Genomic DNA, 25,000 nt, shown 5'->3' with positions numbered 1-25,000 from the left:
AAAAATTAAAAAATCTAATATTACAGGGTATCCTAATGGGCTTATTGCTTTCTACTTATAAGTTCTTTAATTATTGATAACATAATTCAATACGTACTGTGACAGATGCTAATACATGAAGTATATTAGCAGTCCTAATGGGCGATGGTTCCTTTCCTAACATGGTTAGAACAAAATGATGGCGTAATTCAGACCATTTCATGGAAATTTCTGAAAGTTGTAAAGCTTCCAGTTCAGCCTCTTCAAAGGGGTCTTCCAAAGGATCACTCTGAAAAGGAAGATAATTTCCACATCCATGTACAGTATTACAACTATAAATAAAAACTACTGCATAAAACTTATAAAGAAATATATGCATATATACTCCTATTTCACTCAAACTTACAAAACAATTCATAACCTTTGTCTTGGAGAGAACAATAAAACCATAAAACCCATCTGACCTGCATATTCTTGGCATGATGATACATTGTTAAGATGCGAGCTATGCCCAGCCAATTTAGCAAAAGCCACGTCAATGGTAAGCCCAAAGGAATCAGAGGAAGTGCAACAGAAACTGGGCTTATAAGCAGGACTTCAGTCCAATCACCTACCCAGCTACTATAATGGAAACGAAGCGTGTTGATAACAAGAATTAGAACCTGTAAAAATAAAAAAACAGACTAAAATTAATCATTATGTTAGAAATACAAACCTGTTATTCTACTTACACTATACTGTCCCATATGGTATACAGTGCTGTATATGTAAATCTTTATCACAGATTTCTCCTTAAATCACGGGTGTCTGAGGGCAAATAAGTTTTACATTTTTTCAGATTTTGATTATTTTTTATTGAAAATAGTCATTTGCAGGCCTTAAACTAAAGGAAATTACAGTAACAAAAAAAAATAAAGAATTTGGCTCGACAGCAAGAATGCAATGTTTATAGTTTGTTTAGTATTTCAGGAATAAGAAAATGCATACAGTACTGTGCCGTAGGTGATAAAGAATTACGCATCTGTATGGAACAAATGAATGATATAAAGTTTTTTAGCATCCTGACATCGAAGGTCATTGTCGCCAATATCGTTTATTACAAATAAAGAATAAAAGAATATTCAATTAAAACTATAGGGTGAATATTATAAAAGTTAAACAGCATTCAAAAGACCTGCTACTGAAATAAATTTAAACATGCCACTAGATAGATTCTTACATACCACAGATATAGGCAGGATTATAGTTTCCATTGCAAAAGAAAAAAGTTTGACTCGCTGCTTGTTGAACACAGTTACAGGTCGATTGAGACCTTCCATTAGAGCTATTCTCAAGTTTGTGATATAAGGTGTTTCCAAAAGTAAATACGGGCTAGGTTTAAGAGGTGTGCGTGCTTTTGGTGAACTAAAGCCTTCACCAACATCATCTAGACTTGGTGAATATATATCCCCCATCTGAAGTTCACCTAAGTTACTGCACACCGTATTCTGAAAAAACAATAGATACATTAAAAAAAATCTGGTTACTCTTATTAACTCTTATTTGTCATATAAATAAAAAATACCTTTAAAATGGAAGAGTATGTAATGGAACATATAATGGAAGGCATTTATTTTTTACCTGCAGCCTGCAGTACAGTAATTTACACAATTTTCCATTACATTTTGGATCCTTCTATTTATGTATCCATCATTAAATAAAGATAACAACATCAAATTCATTTAAAGAGTTATAAATTGTTGCAGTGAAAGAAACCTAAGGAATGGCCTAATTATTTATTTTTTTACATTACCTCACATGAAAAATTTCTTGATTTCTATTACTACATCTACATTTCTTTTAAATAAGTCTTGATAACAACAAGAAAAGATAATTTGAGGTAGTAAGAGTATTACCCCAGAACCCATGTCAATAAAATTACGGTACAACTACAAAATACTGTAAAGTGTATAAGACACTTATCCCATCACCCATATGTAGAAAAGAGTAATCAATTAGCAAAATAAATTTCATAATTCAACAGCACAAAATTCATTTTAAATCAATTCTTAACCATTAAATTGCTTTATCTGCAAGCTGTGGCCTCAGTGAAGAGACTAGGTGCCTAAATGTATGAAGTGAAAAATAACAAGGCCCCTGATTCTACTGTAAGGACACCGCTCCCTTCGTCGTCCAGAAAATCAACAAACTGTTTATTTATTTGAATTCTCCTTTCGCCACACCGTGGTTTCCCATGTATATGTATTCCGCTCTATCAGAGCTACATTTTGACATATGTATCATTTCATTACATGTTTCTGTTAACTCATAATTCGTATATTTGTAAGTGTAAGAAAACACATATATTTTGGCGGGCAATTCAATCTGATTTGGCGCCAGCGCCATCCTACCTTTCCGTCCACACCTTGTAATATACTCCCACGCACATTTGAATAAAGTATCAGTTGATCTTGGTGACGCTTGTCTCACTGTCCTTACACTACAAATAAGCAAATCTGCAATCATCATTGAACCAGGGTATTTCTTCGTAAGATCAGTATCATTGTCACGATGGGCCTAAATGAGGTTAGCTGTTAAGTGCTGGCTTTCAGCATAAAATCCATAATTGTAATTGAATCCTGTTTGTTATTTTCCTGCTATTTTCTTGTTTATACTGTCTTGGGGTAGAGTTCTCTTGCTTGAAGGTACAATCGAGCACACTATTCAATGTTATTTTTCTTTCTCTTGTTTTTTTTTAAAGTTTTTAGAGCTTATATATGAAAGATCTATTTTAATGTTACTCATTTTAAAATATTTTATTTAGCTTATTCATTACTTCTCTTGTAGTTTATATACTTCTTTATTTCTTTCCCTCATTGGGCTATTTTTCCCTGTTGGAGCCCTTTGGCTTATAGCATCTTGCTTTTCCAGCTAAGGTTGTAGCTTAACTAATAATAATAATAATAATAATAATAATAATAACAATAACAACAAGAGAACATTAGAATTGCTGAAGCAATTCTTAAAAAGAACTCCACACAGAATTTGCCAATTATATACAGTACTCTTTAAAGGTTTTAAAGGTCGCTCATGAATGGCAGAGGCAAGGGACAGTGACATTGCCTTACCAATCAGGACAATGCCCTAGAGACTGACCATATATTATATGATCAGCGCCCAAGCCTCCTCTCCACCCAAGCTAGGACCAGGGAGGGCCAGGCAGTGGCTGCCGATGACTCAGCAGATAGACCTATAGGCTCCCCCAAACCCCCCAACCTTAGCTCACAAGGATGGTAAGGTTGCAGACACCAATGGCACTAACGAGTCTGAGCGGGACTCGAACCCCCGACCGGCAAACACCAGGCAGAGACGCTACCAATCAGGCCACAGCAACCTTAGGCATATTGAAACAATAGAAAGATTGGAAACCGCATATTATTGATTATAGACCTACAAAGGGACCTAAACTACATTTCTTAACAAAGTAACCATTCTTTTACTATCTAGGTTGCCTTGGAAGGCCGCCTAACACCTACTTTTCAGGCTCGGATGAAATCTTGCATGAAATCGGGCTAGATAGCAACCGTAGATTTGTTAATTTTTCTCAAAAATCTATCTTTTCACCAAAATCATCCAGTGACCTTGAGGTCAAGGTCCTTCATATTGCACAGTGTATTTTTGCTTTGTGCACAGGGGGCACTGCATGCACCTGCACAATTTTCTTGATTTATACTTCCCCCATATTGGTCATACTGCTGCTCAAGCTTAAAAGCCATTGCTTTAAAATTGGCTGATTTATCAGCGACCAAAGACCGGAGAATAATAATAATAAATAATAATAATAATAATAATAATAATAATAATAATAATAATAATAATGTGAGTAATAACAATAGAACTGTACTTGTGTAAAGTTCTAATAATAATAATAATAACAATAATAGAGAAAGACTCAAGCCTTCTGTATCAATGCCCACACTACAGACACCATCTGCAAATTGCTAACCCTCTTGGCTGATGCAAAGGCTCTAAGAACTCAAACTGAGGACCCAGCAAAAGACTATGTATGTTTGAATTCCAAGAAGATAGAATTCAACTTCAGTGGATCCTCAATACAGAAGGATCCAATATCATCCTTAATGGCTATTAGGTTGGCAAGATCTAAATTTGTGCTGTAATATTAAACCCATCATAGATTTATAACCGTCAATAGATGCAAATGAAGACTCTTTGGCAGATCTGTTGGATATAAAAAGAAATACTGGAAATTATATTGTCCAGAGTAGAGTTTATAGCTGGAAAATCTCTGTACTTATACCAATTAAAGTACAGAGTCCATTGTTATTGGTACAGAGAAAGGATGGACCTTCTCTTGGAAGCAATTATGGAAAGTCCAGAGGGTTCAGAAAACCCTTCTGATCCAACCACACTGTAAGGAGTCTCCAAATAGTTAGCTGCAGCAAGAATGGATTCTGGTGTATTAAGTGATCATGAGGTTGTTTGAGAAGATCCCACCTTACAGGCAGGCTCTGTGGAATATCTGCTAGTTGAGGCTAGATTTTTGCAAAGTCCTCCCTTTCAGGCTAGAATGGTGCCACAGAGTCATCCTTCCATTTCTTACTGTCTGAAGTTGTTAACCCTGTTTCTCATCATGACAAAAGATGGAAATGCATAAAGATCTATGTTTGACCAGGCTTGTAGCCTGACATCTATTAGCCAACCCTGAGGGTCTCATAATGGGAAGCAAAATATATTGATCTTTCCACTGACATATGTGATGAAAAAGTCCACCTGAGGCTTTCCCTACTTTTTCCACAACAGTTGATATATTTATGGGTGAAGAGACAATTCCATGGAAATGACCTGACTTCTCCTGCTCTACTGATCTATAAATATGTGCATCTTTCTGGAAACAAACTGTGGCATCGAAGAAATACTTCTGGTTTCCGTTCAGCACAGAATTTCCTGAACTAGATGAAATGGGACCTTGACTTGGTGGTTCCCTGTTTTCTCACCTAAGACAATGAGGTTAAGCTGTTCAAGTACAGGTAGTCATCGACTTACGACCTATGACTGTTCGACTTTAAGACCAATATTTTCACTATGATGACGTCACAAATAGTACACTGATAAAAAAAATTTTCTTGGAAATAATCTATTTTCTTGTACAAAAATTAAATTATCTTGATAAGCTAATATTTTCTTTTATTGATAATATGCAGTATCCATTTTCAGTAGAAAATACATTAAGAAAAGTTTTAATATCTGTTGAGTTCATAGCATATGTCTGGTGACGTCCTATTTCCTTCCAATAGGCTAACAATTAGTATTAGTATTCACATTGTCAAAATATCAAGTAACGATACAGTGGACCATCACAGGTAACCAAACATCTCCAATGCAATCCCTCACAAAAATCTTTCTCTCAGAAGAGACACTGGATAGTCTTTAACCATAATGTGAAAGCGACTAAATTAATTGCTGGCACTTTGAAGGATGCGGCTGACAGAGACGAGCATTCCATCGGTGTAATTTTTCCAGTGCCTTAACTAGAAGTACAAAAAAATTGTGATACCACTCAGCTTGTGGCCATCTCAGTGCCACCAGGGTCTTCCTGAAACCTGGCAAGATCAATATTAGGTTGATCAGCTTATGAATCAGGCTGAACAGAGGAAAGGCGTAGGTGTCTGAGTGATCCAATGGGTATTGGAAAACATCCTCAAACACTTCCCATCACTTAGGAACAAGGAAACAAAACACTGGAAGCTTCCTGTTTAGCTGAGTAGTTTACTGGTCAATTGAAGGTGATCCTCTAAAAGCAAGAGGCCATTCCAGTACACAAGAAAGTAAAGAGCACTATGATCTTACAACCTGCCTCTGGCAACTGAGCTTGTTTGCTTGTACATTCCTCTTGACTAGACTGTATGTGGCTGACAGCTCTACAGGATGGTAAGTCACCCAGATGTGTATCATTTTTGTCAAATTACATGTAGGGTACAACGTTGTAACCAGCTGCTTTAGGACATCAGCTACTATGGTGGTTGGTGTCACTCATTATCATTACTGAGGACCTACTCTAACAATTTTGGAATGCTTGTAGTGCTAGAAAAGTTGCTTGCATTTCCAACACGTTGATATATACAGTAATACCACGACATACGAGTGTCCCAACATACGAGAAATTTGAGATACAAGGAAAATTTCGAGCAAATTTTTTCCCCGAGAAAGGAGACAAATTTGAGATACGAGGATACGAGACAGTTCCCAATGCGGCCGCTAGGTGGCCGAGTGTGCGAGAGGCTGCTCACGAGGACAGCATCGCTCGCTCTTTCCTGTTGGATCTCCGTCGCATAAAGTTACTTCCGAGCATCGGCGTAGTGTTTGCCATCTTTACAAGTTTTTTGCGTTAATCAGTACAGAATTAAGTGAATAAGCAATGGGTCCAAAGCAAGCGAGTGCAAACAAGGGTAGTGAAAAGAAAAAGCGTATGATAACAATCGAGATAAAGCATGAAATAATCGAAAAACATGAGTGATGGAAGAGTGACTGAGCTGGCTCGCCAATATGAGAGGAGTACATCAACAATATCTACCATCCTCAAGCAGAAGGATGCTATAAAGAAGGAAATCACAGACATGTTAGCGAAATGGCAGGAGTTTTCTAATTTTATGGAAAAGAGGCACCCGGACAAGTTGGCGTGTGGTCGTGCGTTAGCCTTTTGTGACGACACTTGTGTACGTCATTTTTGTAACATTATGATGGGGAGACAACAGCAAACATCCCTAGATAGGTTCCTATTAAAAAGGCCGGCAAAAAGTGAAGGTAAAAGCGAGTTAAAAAGCGAGGCAAAAAGAGTCAAACCGGAAGAAAAAAAGTAAAAAAATGAAAATGAAAACAAAATTAGAATTAAGTTTAGTGTAACGTAAGATTAACATTTATTTTTAAGTGTGTGTAAAGTAAGCTAATTTCATTTAAGTTATGTTACTTAGTGTTACAAAAGTGTAGCGTACTGAACGTGTTACTGTCAAGTCTCTCTCCTCCCCTTCTCTCTCCCTCCTCCTCCGCACACACCGCTGTTAGCCACTACCGTCTGTCTCGAAGGTAAGAACTCCATAATAATGTCATATTTAATTGCAGATCATAACCAGTATCTAGGTATTTGTTATTTTGTGTACGTAGGTTGTGAATTAGAACAAATAAAAACATTTTTCCACTGTAATATATTTTCATTATAAAATAAATTTTTGAATATACTTACCCGGTGAATATATAGATAGCTGACGTCTCCGACGGCCCGACAGATTCCAAAAAAACTCACGAGCGATCGCCATGAAGGTTGCGGGTGTGCCCACCAGCGCCGACTATCGGCCAGATACCGCATATACTTCTCAACCACTCCAGTTCTTCTCAGTCCGCTGGGTCTCTATCGGGGAGGAAGGGAGGGCCTTTAATATTATATATTCACCGCGTAAGTATATTCAAAAATTTATTTTATAATCAAAATATCATTTTTAAATATCAAACTTAGCCGGTGAATATATAAATAGCTGATTCACACCCATGGTGGTGGGTAGAGACCAGTACTAATACAATAAAGGCGTATATGCTCAAGAGTTTTTGACAAATATTTCATAAAAAACCAACTTAAGTATAGGTACCTGATAAGGAAGCTGACTCTGATGATTACTCTGCCTCATTAGTCCGCTTTCCTCACGAAGCCCAGCCATCCTCTTAGGATGCTGAAAGACTCCCAGGAGCTGTTATATCCAGGGCGAACACTCCTATAACAGGACCTCATCAAAACCCTTAATCTGGGCGCTCTCAAGAAACATTTGACCACCCGCCAAACCAAAAAGATTGCGAAAGACTTCCTAGTCTTCCGTACAACCCAAGACAAGATTAAAAACATTTCAAGAGAAGATTAAAAGGATATTGGGATTAAGGGAATGTACTGTAGTGGTAGAACCCTCACCCACTACTGCACTGCACTCGCTGCAACGAATGGACCCAGTAGGTAGCAGTCCTCATAAAGAGTCTGGACGTCTTTTAAGTAAAATGAAGCGAACACTGACTTGCTCCTCCAAAAGGTCGCGTCCATAATACTTCGAAGGGATCTATTTTGCTTAAAAGCCACCGAAGTCGCTATTGCTCTCACTTCGTGAGTCTTGACCTTAAGCAAACTACGATCCTTCTCACTTAAATGAGAATGTGCCTCCCGGATTAAAAGTCTAACAAAGTAAGATAACGCATTCTTAGACATGGGCAATGAGGGCTTCTTAACGGAGCACCATAAAGCCTCAGAACAACCTCGTATTGGTTTAGTTCTAGACAAGTAAAACTTAAGAGCTCTAACGGGGCACAGCACTCTTTCAACTTCATTACCTACGATCTCTGAAAGACTAGGTATTTCAAAAGATTTAGGCCAAGGACGAGACGGAAGTTCGTTCTTGGCCAAAAAACCAAGTTGAAGAGAACATATAGCTTTATTCGTCGAGAAGCCGATGTTCTTACTAAAAGCATGGATCTCACTGACCCTTTTAGCTGAAGCCAAGCTCACCAAAAAAAGTGTCTTGAGGGTAAGATCCTTCAGGGAAGCTGAATTTAAAGGCTCAAACCTGTCTGACATTAGGAACTGTAGGACCACGTCTAAGTTCAAAGCAGGAGTTGAAATACGACGCTCCTTAGAGGTCTCGAAAGACTTAAGGAGGTCTTGGAGATCTTTGTTATTTGAAAGATCCAAGCCTCTATGCCTGAAAACAGAAGCCAACATGCTTCTGTAGCCTTTAATGGTGGAAGCAGAGAGGGAGCGACCGTTTCTCAGATACAGGAGAAAATCCGCAATTTGCGCTACAGAGGTACTGGAGGAGGAAATAGAGGAGGACTTGCACCAATCTCTAAATACCTCCCACTTCGACTGGTAGATCTTGATTGTAAAGGATCTCCTAGCCCTCGCGATCGCTCTGGCTGCCTCCTTCGAAAATCCTCAAGCTCTTGAGAGTCTTTCGATAGTCTGAAGGCAGTCAGACGAAGCGCGGGGAGGCTTTGATGAAGTCTCTTTACGTGAGGCTGCCGTAAGAGATCCATCCGTAAAGGCAGACTCCTTGGAACGTCTACCAGCCATAGAAGTACCTCTGTGAACCACTCTCTCGCGGGCCAGAGGGGAGCAACCAACGTCAACCTTGTCCCTTCGTGAGAGGCGAACTTCTGCAACACCTTGTTGAGGATCTTGAACGGTGGAAATGCGTAAGCGTCCAGGTGAGACCAGTCCAACAGAAAGGCATCTATGTGGGTCGCCTCTGGATCTGGGACTGGAGAGCAATAAGTCAGGAGCCTTTTGGTCAGCGAGGTCGCAAAGAGATCTATGGTGGGTTGACCCCAAGTCATCCAAAGACTCTTGCACACATCCTTGTGGAGGGTCCACTCTGTAGGGATCACCTGACCTCTCCGAGTGAGACAGTCCGCCAAGACGGTCAACTTCCCTTGGACGAACCTCATCAAAAGTGAGATGTTTCGATCTTTTGACCAGATGAGGAGGTCCCTTGCGATGACGAAAAGAGCGTGGGAGTGAGTGCCTCCTTGCTTGGAGATGTAAGCCAAGGCCGTGGTATTGTCCGCATTCACTTCTACCACCTTGTTTCGAAGCAGACTCTCGAAACTCGTCAGTGCTAAATGGACTGCCAATAGCTCCTTGCAGTTGATGTGAAGGCTCCTCTGGTCTGCCGTCCAAAGACCCGAGCATTCCAGACTGTCCAGAGTCGCCCCCCAACCCAAATCCGACGCGTCTGAAAATAACACATGGTTTGGGTTCTTGACTGCCAGAGACAGACCTTCTTGAAGTCTTATATTGCTGTCCCACAAGGCCAGGCAAGACTTGACTGGTTCGGAGATCGGGATCGAAACCGCCTCCAAAGTTTTCTCCTTGTTCCAATGGGAGTCTATATGGAACTGGAGAGGGCGTAGGTGAAGTCTCCCTAGAGAGATAAACTGTTCCAGGGATGAAAGCATCCCTAGGAGGCTCATCCAGCTTCTCACAGAGCAATGGTCTTTCTCTAGCATGAGACGGACTTTGAGCAAAGCTTGCTCTATCCTGTTGGCAGACGGAAAAGCCCAAAAAGCTAGACTCTGAATCTCCATCCCAAAATAGAGAATCGTTTGGGAGGGAGTCAGCTGAGACTTCTCTATGTTCACCAATAGGCTCAACTCCTTCGCAAGATCCAACGTCCACTGTAGGTCCTGCAGACAGCGATGACGGGACGACGCTCTGAGTAACCAGTCGTCCAGGTACAGGGAGGCTCTGATCCCCGACAAATGTAGGAATTTTGCTACATTTCTCATGAGCCTCGTAAAAACAAGAGGAGCAGGGCTGAGGCCGAAGCACAGTGCTCGGAACTGGTACACCACATTCCTGTATACAAACCTTAGATACGGCTGAGAATCTGGGTGTATAGGAATGTGGAAGTACGCGTCCTGCAAGTCGAGAGAGACCATCCAGTCTCCCTCTCTGACTGCTGCTAGAACGGATTTGGTGGTCTCCATCGTAAACTTTGTTTTGACAACAAACACATTGAGAGCACTGACATCCAGCACCGGCCTCCAACCTCCTGTATGCTTTGGAACTAGGAAGAGACGGTTGTAAAACCCTGGGGATTGAAGGTCCGAGACTTTCACCACCGCCCCCTTCTCTAACAACTGAGACACCTGCAGATGTAATGCCTGTCTCTTCGACTCCTCTCGATACCTGGGAGAGAGGTCTATCGGATCTTTTACTAGAGGAGGTCTCCGTACAAAAGGGATTTTGTAACCCTCCTTTAGCAACAAAACAGACTCCCAGTCTGCACCCCTCTTCTCCCAGGCCTGCCAGAAGTTGGTCAATCTGGCCCCTACTGCTGTCTGAGGATCTGGGCAGTCAGACTCTGCCACGGGAGGACTTAGATCCTCTCCTCTTACCTCTCTTACTATCGGCACGAGAGCCTCCCTTACTGGGAGCTCTGCCACGAAAGGGCGGGATAAACCTTGTCGCTGGAGTATCGAACTTAGGTCTGTTGACATAAGAGGACGAAGGTACAGCCTTACGCGCAGACATGGCCATCAAATCATGAGTATCCTTCTGCACAAGAGACGCTGCGATATCCTTAATCAGCTGCTGCGGGAACAGGGCAGAAGACAATGGCGCAAAGAGTAGTTCTGACCTTTGACAAGGAGTGACACCTGCAGACAGGAAAGAACAAAGAGTCTCTCTCTTCTTAAGAACTCCTGCTGTAAAAGTAGCAGCGAGTTCATTAGAGCCATCTCGGATAGCCTTGTCCATGCAGGACATAATTTGCACAGAGACATCACGGTCTGCTGCGGAGATCTTCCTACTCAAGGCTCCCAGCGACCAATCCAAAAAGTTGAAAACTTCAAAGGCCCAATAAACTCCTTTGAGGAGATGATCTAGGTCTGAAGAGGACCAGCAAACCTTCGAGCGTCTCATGGCCAGACGACGAGGAGAGTCTACGAGGCTTGAGAAGTCTCCCTGGGCAGAGGCAAGTACTCCCAAGCCGAGAACTTCTCCCGTGTCATACCAGACGCTCGCACGAGAAGCCAGTTTAAAAGGGGGAAAAGCAAAAGCTGACTTCCCCAAACTCCTCCTGGTCATTAACCAGTCGCCTGATAAACGCAAAGCTCTCTTAGAAGAGCGAGAGAGCACTAACTTTGTGAACGACGGAGTCGAAGCAGCTAGGCCCAGCGTGAACTCTGATGGGGGCGAACGAGGAGCAGCAGACACAAAATGATTAGGAAAAAGTTCCTTAAAAATAATCATGATCTTCTTAAAATCAAGAGAGGGCTGAGCAACTTTAGGCTCCTCTCCGTCCGAAAAAGTCCCCAAAGGAATATCAGTTGGAAGGGGATCAACGACTTCCTCATCCGACGGAACTTCGTCCGACAACTGCCGAGTCTCGCGATACGGAGAGACATGCCGAGGAGGCAACGCTTGACAGGCTATGTCAACATGCGACGGAGCAGCAGCAACAGCTGAGGAAACGACGTCACTCCGCGGCTGTAAAGACTAAAAGTCTTGTGACTGACAAACAACAACAGCCTGAGTTGATTGCCGTTCGACATCACGTCGAGACTGCATTGACTGCAGGGTCTGAGCAGGAAAAACAACATCTGACTGCGGTGACAGATGTTCAACGTCACGTCGGGGCAACGGAGTCGGTCGACGAACGTCAGTGTGGGGCTGCGGTGACAGCTGCTGAACGTCAGTTTGAGACTGCGGCAAAGGGGGTTCCACGTCACGTGACTGACGTGAATGACGAGGAACACGATCAGAATCGCGTTTACAAGCACTAGAAACGTTAGCGCTAACATCATAAGGACGAGAAAACACTCGTTTAGGCGGCTGAAGGCCAGAGTCACGCTTATCGTACTGGCGAACCGCAAGCAAAGGATCTTCGCGAACCTGTTCATGCTCGTAATCCTGGTTCCTGTCCGAGGCTAAGGATTCAACCTTCTCCCCTAATGCTTGAATAGCTAAAAACATATCGCGCATTGAAGGTTCATGAGTGCTATTAGGGGGTTCAGGAACTACCACTACAGGGGAAGGATTAGGTTTAGGGGCATGGGAGGAGGAAAATTCTAAAGATCTAGATGAGCTTCTCCTCACCCTATCTCTTTCGAGCTTACGAGTATACTTTTCATACTCTAACCACTCAAATTCCGACAAAACCACGCACTCCTCACACCGATCTCCTAATTGGCAGGATTTACCCCGGCAATTAGAACAAACAGTATGAGGGTCGATAGAGGCTTTCGGAATACGTTTGTTACAATCTCTCGCACATTTGCGATATACAGGAGAAGGGTCAGCCATTATGAACAACCAGAGAAAATCCAAAGTAAAGCTAAGTTCATCAACAAAAAACAAAAAGTAAAAAAGGTTTCAAGAGTTTTATTGAAGGAACACACCAACACAGCGAAAGCCAATAAAACCCAAAACAAAGTACTTCACCAATTCGGTAGAAAACTCGAGGTCTAGAGCGAGCGGAACCAATGTTGTCGGTGACACCGACAGAGAAGAACTGGAGTGGTTGAGAAGTATATGCGGTATCTGGCCGATAGTCGGCGCTGGTGGGCACACCCGCAACCTTCATGGCGATCGCTCGCGAGTTTTTTTGGAATCTGTCGGGCCGTCGGAGACGTCAGCTATTTACATATTCACCGGCTAAGTTTAATATTTAAAAATACTGTTTTTAGGTGTTTTTCAGAGGGTAGGAACGGATTAATTTTCTTTTAGTAATTTTATATGGGAAAAATTGATCCGAGATACGAGAGAATTGACAAACGAGCTCATGTCCCGGAATGCATTAAGCTCGTATCTCAAGGTATTACTGTATAGATACTTTTTTCTGCTGACCAGACACCTGATGTGATCGGGCCATTCAGGTGTGAGCCCTACCCCTCCTATGACACATCTGAGAACAGTTATAAGTCTTGAGGTAAGGAGTCAAGTGGGACTCCCTAGTGATGTTTTCCTTGTAAAGCCACTAGGTTAGATCAGCCTATACCTCTCATCTCACAGGGTCTGGATGGCTCCGAGGATCCCTGGAGGCCAACTAATGACCCTTCAAATGACGCTAAAGAAATCTCTGGGGCATATATCTGTGAGTAGCAAGTTTCTCCAACAAAAAAAGGTAGCCTAGGAAACTCTGCAAACATTGACTTGGAAGTATTGTCTTGGATAGAAATAGTTGTTATTTCTCTGTGCATGGTAATGCAATTGTATGATGGAAAGACTTGCTGCTACTCTCTCTTTCAAGATGCCCAAATACCACAACCTCTGCTTGGATGTACAATTTGAGTTCCCCCGCAGAAATGTGAGAAGACAATCTTGATCATGTAGTAACTACCTAATTGAGGTGGAAAGGATCAACCAATCATAGAGATATATCAAAAGACATATTCCATATTACTGGGACCAAACTACCATTAGTGTGCACACCTAAATAAACCCCTAGGAAGCAGAGCACAGACTGAAACACAGGAACTTGAACTGGTACAAATCATCATCATTATTATTACAAGCTAAGCTATAACCCTAGTTGGAAAAGGGCTCCAACAGGGAAAAATACCTGTGAGGAAAGGAAACAAGGAAATAAATTAACTACGAGAAGCAATGAACAATCAAAATAAAATATCTTAAAAACAGTTACAACATTAAACTAGACCTTTCATATATAAACTATAAAAACTTAAAAAAACAAGAGGACGATAAACAAGATAGAAGTGTGTGCCCGAATGTACCCTCAAGCAAGAGAACTCTAATCCAAGACAGTGGAAGACCATGGTACAGAGGCTATGGCACTGCCTAAGACTAGAACACAATAGTTTGATTTTTGTGTCCTTCTCATAGAAGAACTACTTACCATGGCTATAGAGTCTCTTCTACTCTTACCAAGAGGATAGTAGCCACTGAACAATTACAGTGCAGTGGTTAACCCCTTGAGCAAAGATGAATTGTTTGATAATCTCAGTGTTGTCAGGTGTATGAGGGCAGATGAGAATGTGTAAAGAATAACCCAGACTATTCGAGGTATGTGTAGGCAAAAAAAAAAGCCGTAACCAGTGAGATGGATCCACTATAGTAGTGTCTAGCCAGTCAAAGGATCCAATAACTCTCCAGTGGTAGTATCTCAATTGGTGGCTGGTGCCCTGGCCAACCTACTACCTATTGAAGAAGAAGCAGAGTTACATCCACAAGGCCTGATAGATGAGTAATTGGAATTAAGCATGAAGTCCTTTTCTCTGAAATAACTCAGTACAGTTCATACCATTTTCATCTTGTAACAGTAGGAGACAGAGAACGCCAGTATAAGTGTCTTCCTCTACCTCCCCTTTTTCCTTTTGCCTCCCTTCCTGAACTGGTCAGGTTGGGGGACCTCAAAAGGGATGCACATACACAAAAGTCCTCTCGAGTAGAAGAGGCTGCAGGTGGTCCTGATCGGGGTATAGAGAAGGTTAAGGTATCATTCTTCTCCCTCAATCTAACTGGCACCACATCCTTACCAGCAAAGTAATATTGGATAAAGTAGCACAGTGCTTATATCTGACATTACAGTAGATAAATTTGTTATACCACCTGTTGGCATAAAGAAGTTAGGAGAATCAGGGATTTAATGAGCTCTAAACATCTTACATTCATCATAAAAAAGAACTTTATATAGAAATCTTTTCTTTGTTCAAACTGAGAACATGCCCTTAGGGGGTAATGTGATAACATTAAACTGTTCTTCAGTCACTTTGCTATTAATCAAGAGCTTAATATCAGGAGCAGCCTATTGGTATACAGTTTAGCACTACAATTTCATTAACTGAATAAATTTCCTTGTACTTTTTACTTTCTTCAAAGGAAAATTTCCAAAATCCTCTTCCTATGAGGAATAAGGAGCTTAATTTCTTTTAAAAGGGTTAAAATGAACTAACTTTCCAAATCAGGAACATGCAGTATTCTAAATAGGTAACACGCATGACCTGTCCTTAAGAGCATTACAGTAGCAGAATCAGGCACATGCTATGCATAGGACATTGCCACAGCCTGAGCCACTTGAGGAGAAATAGCTCATATGAAACATTGAAAACCTTAATTAATCTATAATTAGGTAATTGAAGAAGTTTTGTTTTATGCAACTGAAGATATTCCAAAAAATACATTCCCAAGCCTATTGTCTAATATATCATTAAGTCAGATCAGAAATCTCCTTTTGAATCATTTAGACTAAACATTTCTACATTCTAAATCTCAAAACCACTAACCTGACCTACATGGAGAACTATTGCCTGAGGGGTAAGGGGCATCTGCGAAAGGGAAAGCCTAGGAAATTGATTTCAAACTAATATTTCTTTCTCTTTTCTGATGTTTAGCATCTCTATCTCTTACCCTGGTTTCAGCTAAAAGTACATAATTAGAAAAGCTCATCTGATAGGAATCAATACACAATGCATTTTAGGAGTTGGGAATATTAGCATTTTTGATCTTCGGGAAAGATTTATTAAAATAATCTATGAGTTCAGGCTCCATGGTTCGCTCCCACGATCTTTCGAAGGAGTTGACCAGGAAGACTTTGGAGTCCTTCCAGTTGTCAGGTACTCGGACTCTTGAGTTCCTATCGCTCCATGTTATATGATACAAGGTGACCTAGTTCACTTCTTTGATAGGAATAATAGTTATATCTCCCATTTTTTAACTCACCATCCATATCCATATACCAAAGGCACTTCCCCCAATTTTGGGGGGTAGCCGACAACAACAAGAAACAAAACAAAAAAGGGGACCTCTACTCTCTACGTTCCTCCAGCCTAACCAGGGACTCAGCCGAGTTCAGCTGGTACTGCTAGGGTGCCACAGCCCAACCTCCCACATTTCCACCACAGATGAAGCTTCATACTGCTGAGTCCCCTACTGCTGCTACCTACGCGGTCATCTAAGGCACCGGAGGAAGCAGCAGGGCCTACCGGAACTGCGTCACAATCGCTCGCCATTCATTCCTATTTCTAGCACGCTCTCTTGCCTCTCTCACATCTATCCTCCTATCACCCAGAGCTTTCTTCACACCATCCATCCACCCAAACCTTGGCCTTCCTCTTGTACTTCTCCCATCAACTCTTGCATTCATCACCTTCTTTAGCAGACAGCCATTCTCCATTCTCTCAACATGGCCAAACCACCTCAACACATTCATATCCACTCTAGCCGCTAACTCATTTCTTACACCCGTTCTCACCCTCACCACCTCGTTCCTGACCCTATCTACTCGAGATACACCAGCCATACTCCTCAGACACTTCATCTCAAACACATTCAATTTCTGTCTCTCCATCACTTTCATTCCCCACAACTCCGATCCATACATCACAGTTGGTACAATCACTTTCTCATATAGAACTCTCTTTACATTCATGCCCAACCCTCTATTTTTTACTACTCCCTTAACTGCCCCCAACACTTTGCAACCTTCATTCACTCTCTGACGTACATCTGCTTCCACTCCACCATTTGCTGCAACAACAGACCCCAAGTACTTAAACTGATCCACCTTCTCAAGTAACTCTCCATTCAACATGACATTCAACCTTGCACCACCTTCCCTTCTCGTACATCTCATAACCTTACTCTTACCCACATTAACTCTCAACTTCCTTCTCTCACACACCCTTCCAAATTCTGTCACTAGTCGGTCAAGCTTCTCTTTTGTGTCTGCTACCAGTACAGTATCATCCGCAAACAACAACTGATTTACCTCCCATTCATGATCATTCTCGTCTACCAGTTTTAATCCTCGTCCAAGCACTCGAGCATTCACCTCTCTCACCACTCCATCAACATACAAGTTAAACAACCACGGCGACATCACACATCCCTGTCTCAGCCCCACTCTCACCGGAAACCAATCGCTCACTTCATTTCCTATTCTAACACATGCTTTACTACCTTTGTAGAAACTTTTCACTGCTTGCAACAACCTTCCACCAACTCCATATAACCTCATCACATTCCACATTGCTTCCCTATCAACTCTATCATATGCTTTCTCCAGATCCATAAACGCAACATACACCTCCTTACCTTTTGCTAAATATTTCTCGCATATCTGCCTAACTGTAAAAATCTGATTCATACAACCCCTACCTCTTCTAAAACCACCCTGTACTTCCCAGATTGCATTCTCTGTTTTATCCTTAATCCTATTAATCAGTACTCTACCATACACTTTTCCAACTACACTCAACAAACTAATACCTCTTGAATTACAACACTCATGCACATCTCCCTTACCCTTATATAGTGGTACAATACATGCACAGACCCAATCTACTGGTACCATTGACAACACAAAACACACATTAAACAATCTCACCAACCATTCAATTACAGTCACACCCCCTTCCTTCAACATCTCAGCTTTCACACCATCCATACCAGATGCTTTTCCTACTCTCGTTTCATCTAGTGCTCTCCTCACTTCCTCTATTGTAATCTCTCTCTCATTCTCATCTCCCATCACTGGCACCTCAACACCTGGAACAGCAATTATCTCTGCCTCTCTATCATCCTCAACATTCAGCAAACTTTCAAAATATTCCGCCCACCTTTTCCTTGCCTCCTCTCCTTTTAACAACCTTCCATTTCCATCTTTCACTGTCTCTTCAATTCTTGTGCCCGGCCTTTCTTACTCTCTTCACTTCTTTCCAAAACTTCTTCTTATTCTCTTCATATGACTGACCCAGTCCCTGACCCCACCTCAGGTCAGCTGCCCTCTTTGCCTCACGTACCTTGCGCTTTACTTCCACCTTTTTCTCTCTATATTTTTCATACTTCTCTATACTATTACTCTGCAGCCATTCTTCAAAAGCCCTCTTTTTCTCTTCCACTTTTACCTTCACTCCACCATTCACTGCCCTTCCTCATGCTGCCTCCAACAACCTTCTTGCCACATACATCACTTGCAATCCCAACAAAATTTTCTTTTGCTAACTTCCACTCCTCCTCTAAATTACCAGTTTCTCTTACTCTCACCTCGTCATATGCCATTTTCAACCTTTCCTGATATTTACTTTTTACCCCATGTTTCATTAGCTCTTCAACCCTCACTAGCTCCCTTTTACATCCACCTACTCTATTCCCCCACTCTTTTGCTACCACCAATTTTCCTTCCACCAAAAAATGATCAGACATACCGTTAGCCATACCCCTAAACACGTGCACGTCTTTCAATCTTCCAAACATTCTTTTAGTTATCAACACATAATCCATTAATGCCCTTTCTACTACTCTTCCATTTGCCACTCTTACCCATGTATACTTATTTTTATCTTTCTTCTTAAAAAAGCTAGCACTTATTACCATCTCTTGTTCAACACACATATCTACCAGTCTCTCACCACTCTCATTTTCACCTGGTACGCCATACTTCCCAATGACACCTTCTACCTCTCCAGCACCCACTCTAGCATTTAACTCACAGATTATTGAAATAATCTATGTGTTCAAAAAGGGGAGATTTAACTATTATTCGTATCAAGGAAGTGAACTAGGTCACCTTGTATCATACTTATATCAAATTAAACAAAAAGAGCACAACCGTTTCCGTTCAAGGCTGCGGCCATAAGAAAAATGATAGAGAAGAATGGAAGCAGCTGGGAAGGGAGGCTTTTTACTTGTTTGTTCTATTCAGCAACAACTCTTTCAAGCAGGAACCAAGGGTTTTATATATGACAGGGGAAAAATTTTTCCTTTTTATCAATTTTGCCAAAGTTCTTCATTTGAGAATGAAGAGCAAAATAATTACAAGAAAAATTAAAGGTAATGCATAAAATATCATATGATTTCTTCTATATAATAACACTCAATCACAAGCCCACAAAGGTCATTAATCAAAATAACAAAGATTAAATTGGAGACTAAAATTTTCAAAGGGAAATCAGTAAACAATTTCAATTCTGTTTTCAGCTAACCTGTAAGGCTTTACACCTAGCAGGTACCCTCTGACCAGGCTTGAGGAAAATGATGTCCCCTCGGACTAGCAAAGACCATGGAAGATTAACAACTGACCCATCTCGCTTAGTCCACTGTAAAGTTATGCAAGGAGACAGAGGACTGTGCATATGTGGATAGTTTTCTTCACACCATGCTGCACTAGCTTGAACTTCTGAAAATTAATAACATTTGTTTCATTATCATGTATAATCCTGGATTTGACATTACTGTACTTTTTCTATATAATTTTGATTAAAAACAGCATTCATATATTTGTATGATTTAACTAGACAGTACCATAATACCAATAGTGTATCATATTTACTTGCCTTATTAAAATCTAAGCTTAAAGAGCACAACTAATTTATGGCATCTATAACAAAGAATTCTTCCCCAATTAGGTAAATGATGGTCATGGAAAATGGGCAGATGTGACACATAAAGAATGTTCCAAAGACAACAGATGAATCCAACAAATGAAATGGCTCTCAGCCACAAACAAGAGGTGTTCTGAATCTCCAAATGAAATAAAAAATCAAAGATAAATGCATATACCAAGGCACTTGGTATATGGTAAAATTTGTAAATATAGGAATGACTGTTAAAAGGGTTTATGAAATGATGGATATGAAGGCAAAATGTAGAGTAAATATTATGTATGGTTTATAAAAAAACAAAAAAAAAACAAAAAAAAATTTTGGTTTATAAAAGAGGTTGAATGTAAAGATACATTTACAAAATAAACATGTAGCAACACAAATATAAAAATGAGACAGGACAGGATATAGTCAGCAAACTACCAAGTTAAAATAGTAAAAGATAAAAGAAAAACTCCCTTGAGCATATTATTATTATTAAAGGATAAAAGGTAACCAGCTCAATGAGTCAAACTTCAACTTAAAGAACTTGCCATAATAAATTTGGAAAGAAATGAAAGACATAATCTTAACAATACAATTTATCTTCTTTATGCTCACCTGATGTTCATATTTTGATCAAAATTTCCACTTCTCTCTCCTAGCAAAAAGCCTCTCCTACTGGGATCTATCACACCATCTGGCAGTTGATGGCAACTAGCTAGTCGATAATACAACATACAGTACTACCTGTTTTGGAAGGGCCAGTGGATAGAGTCCCTCCTTTACCAGTATCAAACCACACAAACAGACAAAATGCTAAAAGTTGGTTGGATGTCAAACATTAGTATAACTTCAGCTGCTCTAGATTGTAATAGCATAAAGAAGCTACAAGAATCAGGGACATATGGAGCCCTAAACATCCAGCCTGGCTCGTCAAAAACAATGATTTGATACACTAACCCCTTCTTACATGTAGATATCTCATGTTTTAGAATGATTATGCAGCTACTAAATTGTTCTTTGTGAACTACCTTATAACTAAGAGATATAACATCAGAAGGAAACTACTGTAATGGGGTAAAAACACGGGCACAAAATATTTTAATACACGTTCTTTTCGAAAGTGAAGTGCCAAACCCTTCCTTCAAAAAGGAGACAAACATTCCTCTTCCTGAAGTAGTTATCATTTAGCAACTTTGCTTACAGGTATACTGTATGCTTTACCTAGTGAACTGGCATGACATTTTCCAAAGAGATAACATTAACAGAAACTTGCATATGCTCTATAATACCTGGTCTGCTAAACGAGACATGAGTTCAAACAAAGCACTTGAAACATCAATTGAACTATGGTGAGGAATCAAAATAGGTTCTACAACACGTGAAGAGATTTCTAAAATTCTATAATATTCTCAAGACTTTTATCTAACAAAAAAGTAAACTCAGTTCTAAGTGCCCTTTTAAATCTTTTAAGACTAAAAAGCTCCTCCACTCTGAATCCTCCAACAACAGTACAAACTTATCTTATGGAGAAAGACATAGTTTAAAGAACAGGGGATCAGTATGCGGAATGGGGAAGTCCAAGAAACAGAAACTAATCCTAAACTACGACTTCTTTCCCTTTTTTATCTATGCTTAGCTGTTCTATCTTTAGCCCTAGTCTCAGCCTTATGTAACTAACCAGTTGTAAGCTCCTCTGATAAGTGACTAAGGTCAGCACAACAAAAAAGTAAGGAGTACATGTGTCCTGCATTTCAAATGAGGATCCATTTTTGCCCAAGCACTGATAATGTTTCTTTATCTGTGTATGACTCCTTTAGAATTTTAGGTGTGATTCTTGACAGCAAATTTACTTTTGAGAAACACATTAGGTCTGTGTCTTCTTCAATTGTACAAAAAATTGGCTCACTGAGAAAGCCCAATATTTTTGGTGATCAATCTATTCTGAAGATGTGCTTTAATTCTTTCATTCTATCTTGTTTTGAGTATTGTTCTCCTGTCTTGTCTTCAGATGCTGATTCTCATCTTAATTTGTTAGATAGGGACTTATGGTCTATCAAATTTCTTATTCCTAATCTAGTTATTAATCTACGGCACCATCGTTCAATTAGTTTGTTATACATATTGCAGAAGATATTTCCTAATTCTCACCATCCTTAACTTTCAGATCATCCTGGTCAGTTCCATCCTGTTCGTAATACTAGGCATGCAGTTAATTCTAATAGTCAGGCCTTCATCCTGACGCTCAATACTACACCGTATTCATTAGTTTTATTCCAGCCATGACCAAGTTGTGGAATGATCTTCCTAATCGGTAGTTGAATCAGTAGAACTTCAAAAGTTTAAATTTACAGAAAATGTTTGTATGTTGAGCAGGCTGACATAAGTCTTTTTATAGTTTATATATGAAATATCTGTTTTAATGTTGTTACTGTTTTTAAAATATTTTATTATAATTGTTCATTATTTCCCCTATAGTTTATTTATTTCCTTACTTCCTTTCCTCATTGACTATTTTTCCCTGTTGGAGCCTTTGGGCTTAAAAGCATCTTGATAGCACACTAATAATAATAAAAGTGTAACTAGTTCATATAATGTACAGTATAGTGCATTACTCAAAAGTACTAGCTTGTACAAATATGGGAGACAGAGCTCTATCATTCGTATGAAAAGGTAGAGTACTGTACCATCCAAATGATGGAAAGGGTAAGAATTATATGTGAAAGGTACATTTGTTCAATGCCTCAACTTCTTACAAGGATAAATAAAAATGGTGATGCATTACAGAGGACACTACTGGCTTGCCTTAATTGTTCCACCATCTCTTTCCTAGAATAAACAATCTTGCAAACATCATGTAGAACATCTTTATTTCACTTTAGATATTAGTTAAATTCTTCCTTCTCTGAGTGAATAGCACATGAATCTCAGGTGTTTTCGACATAATAATCTATACAACAACTTACACTCTAATGAAAGAATTGCCTATTCAATGTTTAAAATCTACTTAAAGAATTGGTAAGAGTATAGTTAACCATTTTTATTTTTTACAAAACAGGGACTTTACCCTCAATAAAAAATAAAATCCAAAGCTGAAAACCCTGCCCTAATCCTCATTCAGATTCTAAAAGACTACAAAAAACTGAAATCTCAGTCTCTCAAATACTGTATTCACAAACAAAATCATATTTAGTCAAACTATTCACTTACCCTTGAGATCCCTCAGAAGGTTCAGTGTCTGTTTTGAAAGCTCCTTGTGTCTGAGTCTGGTGTCCCACCATACCAAATAAATGTTCAAAATCACCATCACAAATATAAAGAAGCACTCTGCTGGGAGATACTGATACCTAGAAGTAAATTTAAAAGTTAAAATAAAATTACACATTTTTAAAGTAATTTTTCCTAACTATACAAACCCTTGTCCTTTAATAACTATGACTTTAATGAAACTGGAACAGCCATTAAAAATTCAACAAGGTAGTTACAACTACCAACAGATGGTGGAGAAACTTCACCTGCATGTCAGTTAACCCTTTCGCCCCCAAAGGACGTACCAGTACATTCTTGCAAAACGTTATTTACATGTTTTTGCATGTTTCTGATAACTTTATGAGAAACTTCAGGCATTTTCCAAAATAATAAGACCAACCTGACCTCTCTACGACAAAAATTAAGGCTGTTAGAGCAATTTGAAAAAAATATATAGCAAAATGTGCTCGAAATTTAACCTTATGGCGGGGGTAAAACGGTTAAATTAACTACACACTCACTTTTGACCTGAGGCTTGGGACATGCATGATGCGTAAATTAAAAGACTCAGTTTTGTATACTGTGGTTAGGAAAAATACAAATTACTTTAAGAATTTGTGATTTGTTCCTGCCCCATCACAAATCATCATCCTTTAATAAGAGACTCATCCTTGGGGGGAAGAAGTACCTATGAACCAAAATCTGACTGGTTTAACCCTCACAATAAATGCCAGAGTAACTATACTTAATTTTTTTCATCGAGAAAGATTTGCACCAACTCGCAGGGGTGCCCTTTTAGCTCAGAAAAAGTTTCCTGATTGCTGACTGGTCAGAATGATCTCATCCAACCAATCAGCGATCAGGAAACTTATCAGAGCTAAAAGGACACCCCAGCGAGTCGGTGTAAATCTGCCTCGCTAAAAAGAATTGACTATAGTCCTGTATAAGAGCAAAGGTGATGACTCCTGCAAACCTAACAATCTGAGCATAAAGATGACACAGGAGTTAGGTTAGTCCCATACCAAGAGAAATGGCAATCTGTCATGGGAAAATCTATATCTTTGTACAGTGGAACCTCAACAAACGATTGTCTTTACATACGATTGTTCCAACATCCGAAGTAAAATTCGATCAAATTTTTGTCTCGACACCCGAAGTCCTGCTCCAACATCCGATGTAGATCTTGGTTACGCCGGTAGATGGCAGTACGTCGGACGTCATTGAGCGTCGAGTTGGTCTGTTCTCTGTTCTTGTGTGTATCATGTGGTTGTCCTCTGTTCGGTCTGTTATTAACAGTGTTTATTATCTTTCTTTTCTCACGTTTCCTTTTTTATTTTACCTATAATCATGGTGCCTAAGAAGCTAAGTTTCAGTACAGGTAGTGGTGAGAAAAGGAAGAAGGCAATTCTTTCATTAGAATTGAAGCAAGAAATTATAGAAAAACATAAGAGCAGTGTGCAAGTGAGTGATCTGGCTAAACAATATACCCGGAATATGTCTACGATCTCAACGATCATCAAGCAGAAGGCAGCCATTAACGTAGTCAAACCATCGAAGGGGATAACCATTATTTCAAAACGTCGTAGCAATACCCTGGAAGAGATGGAATGCCTTTTGTTGACAGGGATAAAGGAAAGAGAGATTGTTGGCGATACGATCACTGAAATGATCATTTGTGAGAAGGGCCTGCATGATGAACAGAAATAAAAAAACAAACTGAAGCAAAGAAAACTTAGATAGCATTAACAAGCTATTTTAAAAAAGTCCTCTCTCTATTTCCGTTTCTCTATAATCCTAGCATTAACATGCTCTTTAAATAAATTCTCTCTCTCTCTCTCTCTTTCTCTCCCTTGTTCTTCTTCGTTGTTAGAGTGTTAGAGATGTTTATTAATTTTTTCTGAGAGAGAGAGAGAGAGAG

The 25,000-nt window shown here is 39.9% G+C and overlaps 1 protein-coding gene across 6 annotated transcripts in view; it reads right to left on the bottom strand.

Moving 5' to 3' along the window:
- The window catches only part of l(2)k05819 (transmembrane protein 94-like protein l(2)k05819), a 420,286-nt gene that overhangs the window by 339,826 nt on the left and 55,460 nt on the right, over positions 1–25,000 (bottom strand). For all 6 annotated transcript variants that reach the window (XM_068379965.1, XM_068379935.1, XM_068379940.1 and 3 more), the window contains exons 4-8: positions 23,044–23,180; positions 19,453–19,646; positions 1,203–1,466; positions 444–641; positions 98–268 (exon numbers count right to left, since the gene is read on the bottom strand). In XM_068379965.1, the coding sequence (XP_068236066.1) occupies positions 98–268; positions 444–641; positions 1,203–1,466; positions 19,453–19,646; positions 23,044–23,180 (964 nt within the window). The remainder of the gene's footprint in view (positions 1–97; positions 269–443; positions 642–1,202; positions 1,467–19,452; positions 19,647–23,043; positions 23,181–25,000) is intronic.

This window comes from Palaemon carinicauda, chromosome 1 (assembly GCF_036898095.1).
Source record: "Palaemon carinicauda isolate YSFRI2023 chromosome 1, ASM3689809v2, whole genome shotgun sequence".
NCBI classification, from domain to species: domain Eukaryota; kingdom Metazoa; phylum Arthropoda; class Malacostraca; order Decapoda; family Palaemonidae; genus Palaemon; species Palaemon carinicauda.
The sequence above is the reverse complement of the archived record's forward strand: the minus strand, read 5'-3'. Positions and strand labels throughout refer to the sequence as shown.